Genomic DNA, 12,726 nt, shown 5'->3' with positions numbered 1-12,726 from the left:
TGGTTCTTTTGTCTGTTGAATCCTTACCTGGTTTTACCATGGCAATTCTGGCTTTTGAGCAGAGAACTGGGAAGCTTTCCCTCCCTTCTGTTTTGTGTAATGCTCTAAAGAACATTGATTCTGGTTACCTTCAGAGGTAGAGTAAGCCGTGAGTGTGTCTGGTCCTGGGCTTTGTCCTAGTTGGGGATTTTTATTACCATATCCTAAATATTGTTTTTTAAGATTTATTTTTATTTGATGTGTATGGGTGTTTTTTCTTCAATACAGGTTTGTGTACTCTATGTGCACATTGCCTGCAAAGACCAGAAGACATTAGATCCTCTGTAACTGATTATAGAGAGAGACCCCATAGGTTTGTGTACTCTATGTGCACATTGCCTACAAAGGCCAGACGAAGGCATTAGATCCTCTGTAACTGATTAGAGAGTGAGAGGCCCGTTAGCTACCATGGCAGTGCTGGCAACTGAATGTGGGTCCTCTGGAAGAGTACCTAGTGCTCTTAACCTCTGTGCCATCTCTCCAGCCCCTCAATATTATTCTTGTTCAGTTTCTTGGTTTAATTTTGGTAGGCCATTTGTCTAGGAGTTTATTCTTTTTTTTTTCTCTAACTTACAAGTTTTGAAAATGGTCCCTCATGTGGACATCTCTACTATTTCTTGTAATTTGTCTCTGGTATTATGAATATAACTTGTAAGTAGTTGTAGTTGTAGTTGTTGTTGTTTAGTCAGTGGTTCACCAATACTGTTTATCCTTTTAAAGACCCATCTCTTTGTTATATTGATATTTTATTGTTCTTTTGATTACTATTTCATTAATCTCAGCTCTTGCTAAGTTTAGGTTTGGCTTTCTTGTTCTTGGTTTTTTAAGACCTTGAGTTGCACCATTAGGTCACTGATCTTTCTGATTTCTTAATGTTTAAGGCATTTCTTTATTTTCATTTTATGTACGTGAGTGCCTGCATTTATGTACAAGCACCGCATATATGCCTGGGGCCCTTAGGGTTACTCTATGTAGATACTGGGAACTGAAGCGTAGTTCTGTGAATGAGCAGGAAGCTGACTTAACACCTGAACGATATCTCTAGCTCCAGTGTTGCTGTGACCTTAGAAAAGCCCCTTAGAGAAAATCCGTATCCTCTCTTGGCCTCCACAGGTACACATGTGGTACACATCCATATATGCAAGACAAAAACGCAGAAAAAAATAAGCATATTGGTTTTTCTTTTAAAGATGATTTACATACTTAGGTCACCTACATTTCAGCCATGAATTTGATATTTTACAAAATTTTACCAAAGATACCTAGAAAATATTTTGTAGTGGCTGGTCTAAGTCTTTTGAAATGATTTAGGACAGAATGTTAACTCTGAGGAAAGCAGTTCCTTAGGAAATGTTTCTTAGCGTCTAGACTAAACACAAGTGTTTTTATTTGATTACAAATCCTGTTTTCTTAGTGTATCTACCTCTATATTTTTTAACAGTTCCTAAAGTAGTTTAAAATGTTAAAAATGCCTCTGCTTACAGAGCTATTTTTTGAGGAGGCTGTTTTGAAAGATAGCTAACATTTCTGTGCTTTAAGCTCTTTGCCCTCTGAGCCATGGTAGGGCTTCCTCAGGACTCAGGCTGGGCTCACTGAAGTACTGCTTGCACAGCATTCAACTGGAGGGCCTGGGGTCAGGGTGTGTGTGTGTGAGTGTGTGTGTGTGTGTGTGTGTGTGTGAGTGTGTGTGTGTGTTGATGTTTTAGAAGCTTCCTAGCTGCTGTGAAAGGAAATACAGTTCCTATATTGTTTTTAATATCTTAAGCTTTTAGTATCAACTAAACTTTAAAAATAGGAAGTCGGAGGGAATTTTTTTTTTTTTTTTAAGGTATAAACTGTTTCAGTTTTGCACCCAAGCATCTGTGTCTGCATGCTTTCCATCTTTATCTTCTTAGCAATTTAAACATAACTCTTGGAGACCCTGGTTCTAGGAAAGTACACCAGTGCCCGACTCTGAGCTCTGAACTTTCCAGTCCCTGGCCATGGAATGTGGAGGAGATGAAAGAAAACAGACTTAAGAATCCGCAAACATGAGCTCAGACCTTCCTCATAAGAGTGGTGCCCAGGGCTCCCCCAGCTCCTAAATTGCACTTTAAATGTGTTTGTTTGAGTTGTCTTCCTGGAGTGGAGCTACGGGAATCCATAGCGAACACTGAAATTACTGTTTGGTACACATCTCCAACCCTTTTTCTACTGGCATAACTTGTGTTTAATGGTGGGGCATTGGTAAGAGTAGAAAAAAGGAATCGTGAAAATAGTCTTTTCATTTTTGTTTGTTTTTATACTTTGTGTTCATATGTTTGCCAACAACAAAAACCCAGCATTTTTTTCTTTGAATTCATTTATTCAAGAGATAGAACACAGCCATTCAAAACTGTGAAACAGTATTAACACAGAATAAGGTTGGAAAATTAACATGAACTGCTATATTCCATTTGCACAAAAAATATTTTTAAGGAAGCATGTAGACCTTTAAGAACTCTTTAACTAGATACTAACACAAATAGCTAAGCATTTTTATATAAATTAAGTGGCATACTAATTGTCAAGTTGAATTATTCTTTCAGCTTCATGGCAATAAATACCAACCTCTTAAGCATGGTTAAATGTGTAGTGTGATGTAAGCTGTCTGTTCCTCAAGTTAACTATCCTCCTGCTCTTGTGTTTGGATAAAAACACCATGCTGGACAGCAGCAATGCATTTCACACAAACTACCTGCCATTAATAACTTATAAAGTGAATTGTACATTCTGAACACAAAGTTTTTACGTCATAGTGTTGGCTATTTTTGGTATCCAACTTTGACACTAACTAGCTTTAGAGCTAGTTGACTTTTAAAATAAGACTGGACTAGACTTTATCTTAAGTCCTAACCAGAGCCTGACATTTTCTGTCCTGTAAGGTCCCATGTGTTTGGGAAACTTTTTATTTCAATATTTTCTAACACAATATCCTTTGCAAAACTTTGTCTAAATGTAGAATTATTAACATCTCCATGAAGTTCATAATTGTGTGGTCACAAAGAGCAAGCCGTTTATTTTGGTGAAGGCCATACTTTCTTACAGAGAAAGTCATGATCTAAGTCCTTGCTTTAAGACCCATTACCAGGGACTTTTTGTGAAGGCTCTTCTCTATCGCTTAGCTTCACTCCACTTTCTATACTGTTTTCCACTAAACATGAAACATCTTGGGCCTAGTAAGAGAAAATTCTGACAAAATTAAAGTGACTTACAGTTTTCAAACAACTAGCTTGTGACTTATTTACATAATTTAAAAACAGCTATTTGCTTTGTATTTGTAGTTCTCTGTAAGTCAACAACACATCAACTATTTCAAAAGGCAGCCATACACTTAAATTAATGTTTCTAAAATAACGTAAGCGCTAACACAATTCTGAAATCCCATTGTCAAGAATTTCTGTTTTCAGTTTTAATACCATATGTACAGAGCAGATGATGCACCTATCAGTGTCCATCTTTCCTAATTTCCCACCATATTCAAAATTTTCCCTTTGCAATTCATATCATCAGTACACTTAGCAAGAACATGGATAAAATGGCAAGTTAGGAGTCTGTTGTCTCTTGCACTGTGGTCCCAGAAGTCTGAGTCATCAGACTTGCTTACAAATGCCCTTTCCTGCTAAGCCGTCTTAATGCTCCTGAAATTAGTCTTGAATAGATCCAACCAGGAAGAGATTTCTTACACCTAGTTACTCTTATTTCCTCAAAATTATACTTAATGGCCGAGTGTTGTAGTGTACTCCTTTAATCCCAGCCCTCAGGAGACAGTGAATCTCTATGAGATCTAGGCCAGCCTGGTCTACATAGCAAGTTCCACACCAGCCATGGCTATACAGTGAGATCCTATTGCAAAAGAGAAAGAGGGGTAGGGGGTAGGGTTATAAGTAGCCTATTAATTTATCAGTGTAATGTTAAATATTCTTCAAATATAGACATGCAAGATGATTCTTCCAATTTGAAGAAAGTTGAGAAGGAATCATAACAAACCATACTTGAGGGAATGCATATAGTTTATAGCGGACAGATCTTGGGGGTGGTGAGAATGTTGGCTGTGTGCTTTTTTTTTTTAAATTTATATGTATGTGTGTGTATGATATGTGCGTGCAGGTGCCCATGGAGGCCAGAAGAGGGCCTGCTCTTCCAGAAGTCCTGAGTTCAATTTTCAGCAACCACATGGTGTCTCACAACCATCTGTAAAGGGATCTGATGCCCTCTTCTGGTGTGTCTGAAGAGAGCAACAGTGTGCTCACAGATGGTTGTGAGCCACCATGTGGTTGCTGGGAATTGAACTCAGGACCTCTGGAAGAACAGTCTGTGCTCTTAACCTCTGCACCATCCCTCCAGCCCTAGCCATGAGTTCCTGAGGCATTAGCTGCTGTCTCTTTATAAAGATTCCTGCCTGGAGGGATGTGCTCATTTGTGCCATGCACAACAGGGCTCCCTGAGACAATACCCACATGACCAGCCATGGATAGGGTTTTGGGTTTGTTTTTTTGCTGCCATCCCCCAACTCCAGTAAGAGAAATAAAACCTGAGCAATGTCCAGGTTTGTGGTCTGAGAGCAAACATTCTAGACACAGAAACTGTTTTTATTTCATGCTCAGTGTGTAATAAGCATTAGGCTATCTCAAGTCTGAGATATTTGAATATTGGGCTTCTGGGCCAAAGTGAAAGCACTGTTTGCTGCCCCAGGTTGAAGTCATTCTCAATAAATCAAGCTGTTTTCTGCCTGTCAGTAAGATTTGTACAACTGAATATTTTCCATTCTGAAAGATGTTTAGAAGGGGGGCCTCCAACAATTTAATAAATGAAAACTGGCTAAGTATTATACACACCTTGGAATCCAGAACGAACATTAACATAGGACTGGCATGGGACTCAGCTGCACGACTCTTGTCTAGGATATTTGAGGCCCTGGGTTCAGTCTCCCCCCAGTCCCAGAACCAAGACAGAAAGCACTGCACAGCTGCTGCCTGGAGTGTTTACAAGAGCATCTTATTAGAGGGGAGAAGGGCACACTGCTGGTTCAATTTTGTTTCTGTGCCTTGGAAAAGAGAGAAGAAGCCAGGCAGATCATTTGTAAGGAGAGCAAACAGAGTCCTGGTAACAGTGCGGCCTTATTTAGTCTTTGCTTAGCAGGATCATTGAAACTGTATCCTTGTGCCCTCCCTTCGTTTGGTGCTTGGAATTGAAAGCATGCTGATGAGAGCTTACCCATGCGGATGGTACTTCAGCCTGTTGCTGTTCAGGCCTGATGGGAGGGGTTTGTAATGAGAACTGAGCTGACACTGCTTTGTCAGTGCATACATACGGGATCAATTCAGGCGTGTTTGTGTTACCAGCATTTCCCAGTGAAGAGGCTATAGAAATTAAAAGGCTGATACTGTTGAAAGCAGAACTCTGCTTGTCAAGTGGAAACATTTTTATTTGTGAAGCAGAACAATGACTGCTTCATTTGATAGATGGCATAATTTTGAGAAAAATCTCATTTTTTAAAAGCCCTTTCAGCTCTTTAAATGAGTGCTAAATAGTCAGTTTTGCAGTGTTCAGAAAATATTCTCTGCTCAGTGTTAGGGTCTGCTAGTGAATCTTTTAAAGGAATGGCCAGGCTTTGATATATTTTTCTAGATTTTATTTATGTACATATTTGTAAGTGATAGCTAAGTTTTATCTACAGCCTTGTTCTCTCTAACAGTCCCAAGAGAGATGTTTGTTTGGGAACTGGGGAAAATTAGGGTATAATCAAAGCAGTAAGAACCAAGTCTTTCAACTTCAGTCCCTTTGTGAAATATTGCTTTGTAGTTGTCAAGAAAGTTGCAGTAAGCAGTAGCTCTTCATGACATGTTAACGTCCTACCAGTTGCATAAGTACTCAACTTTTGTTTTTCTGTTTACAGCATTGGTTGGATGGTACAAAAAGCATCAAAAAGCAAGTAAAAAGTAAGTGTTGGGAAATTATTCGAAAACAGGCAAATAAAACATATCAGAGACCCTGATTCTTAGTAGTAAGGACACTTCAAAAATTGTTTCCTATTTCTTTACCATCTGCTTTTGGGGGGTGGGCTAAGGGTCATTAGGTCAGCCAAGACTCTCAAGATGTAGCCTAGGCTGGCTCCATGCCCAGAAGCCTTCTCCAGCCTCCCTAGTATTGCTAGGATTTCTGGTGGATTCTCCTGTGCCTCGCTAGGTGTCTACTTTGTAAACTTTGTTTCATTGTAATATCCCCACTCAGTGCCTGATTTGTATGGTTTGGCCTTAGCCTAGGGTAAGAGCTTACAGTCTGAGTTCATAGAAGAAACATCTGCAGCTTACAAAGTAGATTGAATTTTATGAAATATTTAACTTGTCTTTAGGTAATTACTTCTCTTGAAGTTTTTTGGTTGGTTGCTTGATTTGGGGTTTTGGGTTTTTTTTTTTTGTTTTTTTTTTTTTTTTTTTTTTTTTTGCTGTTGGTTTTTGCATTTGTTTTTTTTACTGAGACAGGGTTTCTCTGTAGCCCTGCCTGTCGTGGAACTCACTCAACCAGGCTGGCCTGAAAAATAGAGATCCATATGTCTCTGCCTCTACCTCTACCTCTGAATGGTGGGATGTGTGTCACCACCACACAGTTGTGTTGAAATTTTTTAGCTTTTATTTTTCTAAGGGGGCAGGCAGTGTTGTTGGTTTGGGTTGGTTGTTTGAGGATTCTGCCTGGCTCATTTTGAGACCTTAAGGCTGTAATAATTTTCTCCCCTTGTCTTTCTGGAGATTCATTATACAGACTAGGCATAGTGGGCTGGTAAGATTTACTGTCAAAGACCTGTCATTCTTTTGAAAAGTTTTACTTAAATTTATTTTTATTAGGTATGTATGTGTGTGTGTGTGTATGTGTGTGTGTGTGTGTGTGTGTATGTGCATGCTCTGCCTGCATGCATATATGTGAACCATGAGTGTGCCCAGTACCCTGGTTGTTCAGGAGATTGCTGGGAAGTGGACTTGTGGATGATTGTGAACCAAGTAGGGGCTGGCAGTCAAAGCCAGGTTCTTTGTAAGAGCAACAACTGCTCTTAAGCAATGAGCCATTGCTTCAGCCTTTACCTCTATTTCTTTTTAAAGAAAACGAATGAAACAGTGCTGGAAAGATGACTCCGCAGTGGAAAAGACCCACATTCCATTCCCCACACCTGCATCAGTGGCTCACAACTGCTTGCAGCTCCAGCTCCAGGGGATCTAGCATGTTCTTCTGTACTCTGTGGATGCTTGCATGAGCTATCTTACCTGGCTAGAATCCAGCACATGCACATAGCCCCTCCCCACCCACCCCTGCATGAGCTATCTTACTTGGCTGGAATCCAGCACATGCACATAGCCCCTCCCCACCCACCCCCACACAATTAAAAATAAGTCTTAAGAATAATGAAGTAATTCATATAAAATTGAGTATTATTAGGTTGGCAGAACTTGAGAAAATACCAGTGTCCTGTTCCTGCAGTCTGGCTTGTCCCTATAGTGTCAGATTTCAGGGCAGTTTAATTGCCTTTTTGAAATAGAAACTGTACAAACTATAAAATGTAAACTTTATAAAATACTGGGGCAGAATTGCTGAGAACATAGAAGCTCTTGAATCCATTGGACTGAATTTGAAGGTGTGGGATGCTTGGCCTTGAGCTATTTCACGCTGGCAGTCCTTGGTGTTCACTAGAAGGACAGATCAGCGAGTTTTCCAGGCTGTTTGAGTGTTCCACTAGGATTATACATTTGACCCTGAATTGTTAGAATTAAAGTTTGACAGATGAATGAGATAATGCTGTGCTATGCTTGGTACACTTTAAAACTTTTGTTGTCAAATTTTAGCTTATGTTCTGCTTTGAAGTAATGGTATGATAATCTGTTCTTTCCTTTTATACTTTAGTAACTTTCAACAAATTTTTTGACTGAAGATTACTAGTAAATTAATAAAAATTAAAGCTCTTTTCTTTTCTAATGGCAGTTGGCTCACCCTATTGTCTTCATCTTCGAGTTAAGTTTTATTCCTCGGAACCAAACAATCTCCGTGAGGAGCTAACCCGGTAAGGCCACTATCCAGCGGTGTGTCAGGAATGCTAAGACCTTGAAGACCAGTCTTAGGATTCTCCAAGCCTGTCAGTAAAGGTGCCAGATAAATTTGTATTCTAGAACAAGATGTTTAAGATGTTGCATTCTAGCCACATAAGATAGCTCATGCCTGTAATCCCAAGGCTCAGGAAACTGAGGCAAGAGGATTACTGTGAATTCAAGGCTAATCTGAGTCCTAAAGTGACTTTCAGGCTAGTCCCAGCTACAGTGGGAAGCCTTGTCTTAAAATATTAAAGATAATTAAAGTGTTTGATTCTTTCATTTGTTGTAAAAGATGAAGTGCTGATTTTCATGCTTTCGTTGGGGGTGGCCAGTAAGTCAGTTGGTAGGGTTTTAAACAGAGTTGATAACATGTTAATCAATTACAATCTATGTTTACTGACATTCTCTCTAGTCTGTCTTCTGTTAGGATGTCTCCCTTTATTTCACACGTCTCTGTCTCTTTATGGCACATGCGCTCCTTCTTGGTGAAGAAGCTGAGTCGTTGAGAATCCCTTTGGAGGGATTTCCTTTTGTGTTCCCTGCTGTTACCCTTACAGCCCTCATATAGAAGGTGTGTGCAGTGTCAGTCACACAGCATGCTTCTGACGTTTCCTCTGAAGTCGCCCTGCTCTGCTCCTCTCTGTCCTGATCTTCCGCCTCTTCAGACCAAAGTCACAGAGCATGCTTCTGACGTTTCCTCTGAAGTCGCCCTGCTCTGCTCGGCTCCTCTCTGTCCTGATCTTCCGCCTCTTCAGACTTGCTTGCTCCCTTCCTCCTTTCTGTGCCCTCTTTTTTCCTGTATTATTTTTCCCCTTACACATTTTTCTGCAGTGAAATTCTGTAATTAAGGATGTTCTCTTAGCCAAGCAGTGGTGGCGCACGCCTTTGATCCCAGCACCCAGGCAGAGGCAGGCAGATCTCTGAGTTGGAGGCCAGCCTGGTCTATAGAGTCAGCTCTAGGACAGCCAGGGCCACACAGAGATCCTGACGTGGAAAACCAAACCAATAAAGAACATTTTCTCAGGCTATGGTTGTGCACAGCTCTAATCTTAGGTGTTGGGGGACAGAGGCAGGAAGATCTCTTGAGTTCCTAGCCATTTAGGGCTGCCTAGTAAAATCCTGTTTGAAAAAAAGAAAAGTATTCCCAAGTTAAAATTATAGGATTTTTTTTTTCTAGAGTAATTGTTCTATTTAGTTAATTTGTGCCTTTTATTTTTCCTAGGTATTTATTTGTTCTTCAGCTAAAACAAGATATTCTCAGTGGGAAGTGAGTATTAAATTAATTAGTACATAACTGCAAAATTCTTGAGTAGTAGAAAAATAATTTAGAAAATAAACTCAGTTCAGGGTGGAGAGATGATGACACAGCAAGCAAAGAGTCTAAACGTGCATCCCCTGCACCCATATGAAACCCAGGAGCAGTGTTAGCGTCTGTGGCCCCAGGGAGCTTGTGCTCCGGGGGGAAGCACGGTCTCCACAGCTTCACGGAAGGAAACAAAGGAAGAGAGTTGATATGGCCCTTGGGCCTCCACATGCACACACATGGTCAAGTGCACCTGCACGCAGGCCAACACAAATAAGTTCAGAGGTGTGTAAAAACAAATACTCAAGGTGCTATTCTTCTTAAAATTAATATTATAAATTGACAGAGAATTTGTATTTTGCTCTCAGGTTAGAGTGTCCCTTTGATACAGCAGTTCAGTTGGCAGCTTATAACCTGCAAGGTATGTGATTCTTGGGCTTGATTAAGGCTGAAACATAATTCTTTTGTGTGATACATGTCTAAGAAAAAAAAATTAGATGACAGGCTAGAAAAGCAACAGCATTGTTTCTGTGTAAAACTACTGGTGTCCGACTCTTGAATTCTTCTTGGTTTTAAAATACTTCTTTAAAAAGTTATTGTCTTCATGCCTTTTATTCTCAATTCTTTGCTCTTTTTTCTTTTTCTTTTTCTTTTCTTTCTTTCTTTCTTTCTTTCTTTCTTTCTTTTTTTTTTTTTTTTTTTTTTTTTTTTTTGTTATTTTGCATTAAGTGTATAGGTATTCTGTCTGCAATTATGTCTGTATACCATGTGTGTGCCTGGTGTCCGTGGGTGGCAGAAGAGAGCATTGATTCCCTGAAACTAGCAAGCCCGGGTTCTCTGGGAGAGCAGCCAGTGCTCCTAACTGATGAGCCCCTGCTCCTTATCCGTCTGTAGTACAATGAAGTAATTGGCAGCCTGTCTGGTAATTGAATAAACATTAATATAGAACCCTAAGTTGATTTCTGTTCCATAAGTAACAGAAGAATAAATCATGGTTGATCGTGGTTGCTGCTTGACTTGCTTTCTTTGGTCGTCTTAAAAATGAGTTCATGGAGACTCAGGGTACACTTAGACAAGATCAGGCCAGTACGTATTTTAAAGCTCCTCTTGTCACTCTAAAGTGTTCCTTAGTAAATGAGGTTAGTGGAAAACTTATCCAAATGTTTAAGATGCTTCTTGCTAAACTTGGGGATTTTCTTTTAAAAGTTGACATTTTAAAGGAAAACTATAATTTGAGTCTAGGAAACATTTCTCATGTGTGTGTGTGTGTGTGTGTGTATATGTGTGTAAGATGAATGATACTGTAACTAGAATTAATGATGCTCAAGACTAGCTTTTTGCCTTCTTAGTGGTTGTCCATTCTCATTCTAAGGTCTGTAGTGTTTGTCACTGTGGAGATAATAAAACTACATTTGCATGTTTTATAGCAGACGTAATATTTTACTTATTTTGAATATCTGTTATTAAAGCATATTTTTCTGGTGATAAGAATTTTTATCTGCTTAGCTTTTTTCATTATTGTAATCCATCTCCAAATTAAAAGATGCTTTCTATCTGCATAATGAAGGAGAGACATTAATTAAAAAATGCTATCTGTGTTCTGTTTGTCCCCCTTGACAGCCAAAGTATATGTGTACATATAGGGTTTATGTGGGACTGATAGATCACTTAGTGAGTGAGGATTCTTAATCTGCAGATAGAAAGATACCAATACATGGCCCTATATCAATATCTGCCAAAGTCTCCTAGAATTTTGGAGCTGAGATAGGCAGCTCTAAGAACCTGATGGCCATCCAAAATGGACTTAGGCCATAAGTCAGAAAGCAAAAGAAGGAACCCTCAGATCCTGTTCTGGACTCTGCGTGCACAGACATAGGTGTGTCCACAAACACTCATGGACACAGACCTCACGCAGAATTAAAGAAAAGTGTTATGTCATAAAGCATCTTGGTTGGTTGGTTGGTTTATTTTTGTTTTTGTTTTTTGTTTTAGATAGCAGGTGATTGTCTTTTAAGAATTAAGGTTGGGCTGGAGTGATGGCTCAGTAGTTAAGAGCACTGTCTGATCTTCCAGAAATTTTGAGTTCAATTTCTAGCAACCACATGGTAGCTCACAACTATCTATTCTAGGACCTAATGCCCTCTTCTGGCATACAAGTGTACATACATACAGAGCACTTATATACATTAAAAAAGTAAATAAATCTCTAAAAAATGAATTAAAAGTCAAAGTTTTTTTCCTCTACGGAAATACAGATATTTATTTTTAAAAGCTGAGCATTAATATATATCAATATATTAGTAATAAGTTAGAAATATATATTTAAAAGTAAATCACCACCAACAAATGTAATTTATATTGTCTTACTCTTGTATTGCCATGACAAAGTGCCATGACCAAGGCAGCTTACAAAAGAGAGCATTTAATTTGGCACTCACAGTTCTGGAAGGTGAGAGTCTGTGACCATCATAGCAGGAGCCTGCCAAGAGGCGGGTAAGCATGTCACTGAGCAGGAGCTGAGTGCACGGCTGATCCACACGGCTGAGACACACGGCTGAGACACAGAGAGGGCTGACGGGGAATGGCATGGAAATGTTAGACCTCAGAGCCGACCCCCATTAACACACTTTCTCCAACAAGCTACCTTTGAATCTTTTTCAAACAGTTCTACCAACTGTGGACCAGGCATTCCTGAGCCTAGGGGGCTTATTCTCAAACCACTGCATATGTATACAGACCAATCCAAGGTCTAAATCAGATTTATTAGAGCAGAATGGTCTAGGCATTAGGAATAGCTGGTAACTTAAGAAGGGGTTTACTGATCTTCTTCATCTTTGTTTACAAAATGTTTTTTTAAAGCATTTTCTTAGTGTTACTAACATGATCTGTGTTAACTTGTATTCATAGCTGAACTTGGCGATTATGATCTTGCTGAACATAGTCCTGAACTGGTCTCTGAGTTCAGGTTTGTGCCCATCCAGACTGAAGAGATGGAACTGGCTATTTTTGAGAAATGGAAGGAATGCAGGTAGCTCATCGTTTCAGCACTTTTTACGTCATCAACATTATTTTTTTCTCTTGCCTATTATCTTGTAATTACTGTATTTAAAATTTCAGAGGTCAGACACCAGCACAAGCTGAAACCAATTACCTGAATAAAGCCAAATGGCTAGAGATGTATGGCGTTGATATGCATGTAGTCAAGGTGAGCCCTGTGTTGTTGTGGTGGGGTGCTTCAGCAGGTATGAGCAAGCATGTGCTGGTCTGGAGCGAGAGGGGTGCTTCAGC

General features: G+C 39.5%; 1 protein-coding gene across 5 annotated transcripts in view; it reads left to right on the top strand.

Moving 5' to 3' along the window:
* The window catches only part of Epb41l5 (erythrocyte membrane protein band 4.1 like 5), a 106,587-nt gene that overhangs the window by 16,299 nt on the left and 77,562 nt on the right, over positions 1–12,726 (top strand). For all 5 annotated transcript variants that reach the window (XM_031380495.1, XM_031380515.1, XM_031380504.1 and 2 more), the window contains exons 4-9: positions 5,957–5,999; positions 8,029–8,107; positions 9,358–9,402; positions 9,807–9,859; positions 12,346–12,466; positions 12,556–12,643. In XM_031380495.1, coding sequence (XP_031236355.1) covers positions 5,957–5,999; positions 8,029–8,107; positions 9,358–9,402; positions 9,807–9,859; positions 12,346–12,466; positions 12,556–12,643 — 429 coding nt within the window. The remainder of the gene's footprint in view (positions 1–5,956; positions 6,000–8,028; positions 8,108–9,357; positions 9,403–9,806; positions 9,860–12,345; positions 12,467–12,555; positions 12,644–12,726) is intronic.

Source organism: Mastomys coucha, unplaced genomic scaffold, assembly GCF_008632895.1.
Source record: "Mastomys coucha isolate ucsf_1 unplaced genomic scaffold, UCSF_Mcou_1 pScaffold1, whole genome shotgun sequence".
NCBI classification, from domain to species: domain Eukaryota; kingdom Metazoa; phylum Chordata; class Mammalia; order Rodentia; family Muridae; genus Mastomys; species Mastomys coucha.
Note: the sequence above shows the minus strand (reverse complement) of the source record. Positions and strands in the feature narration are given on the sequence as shown.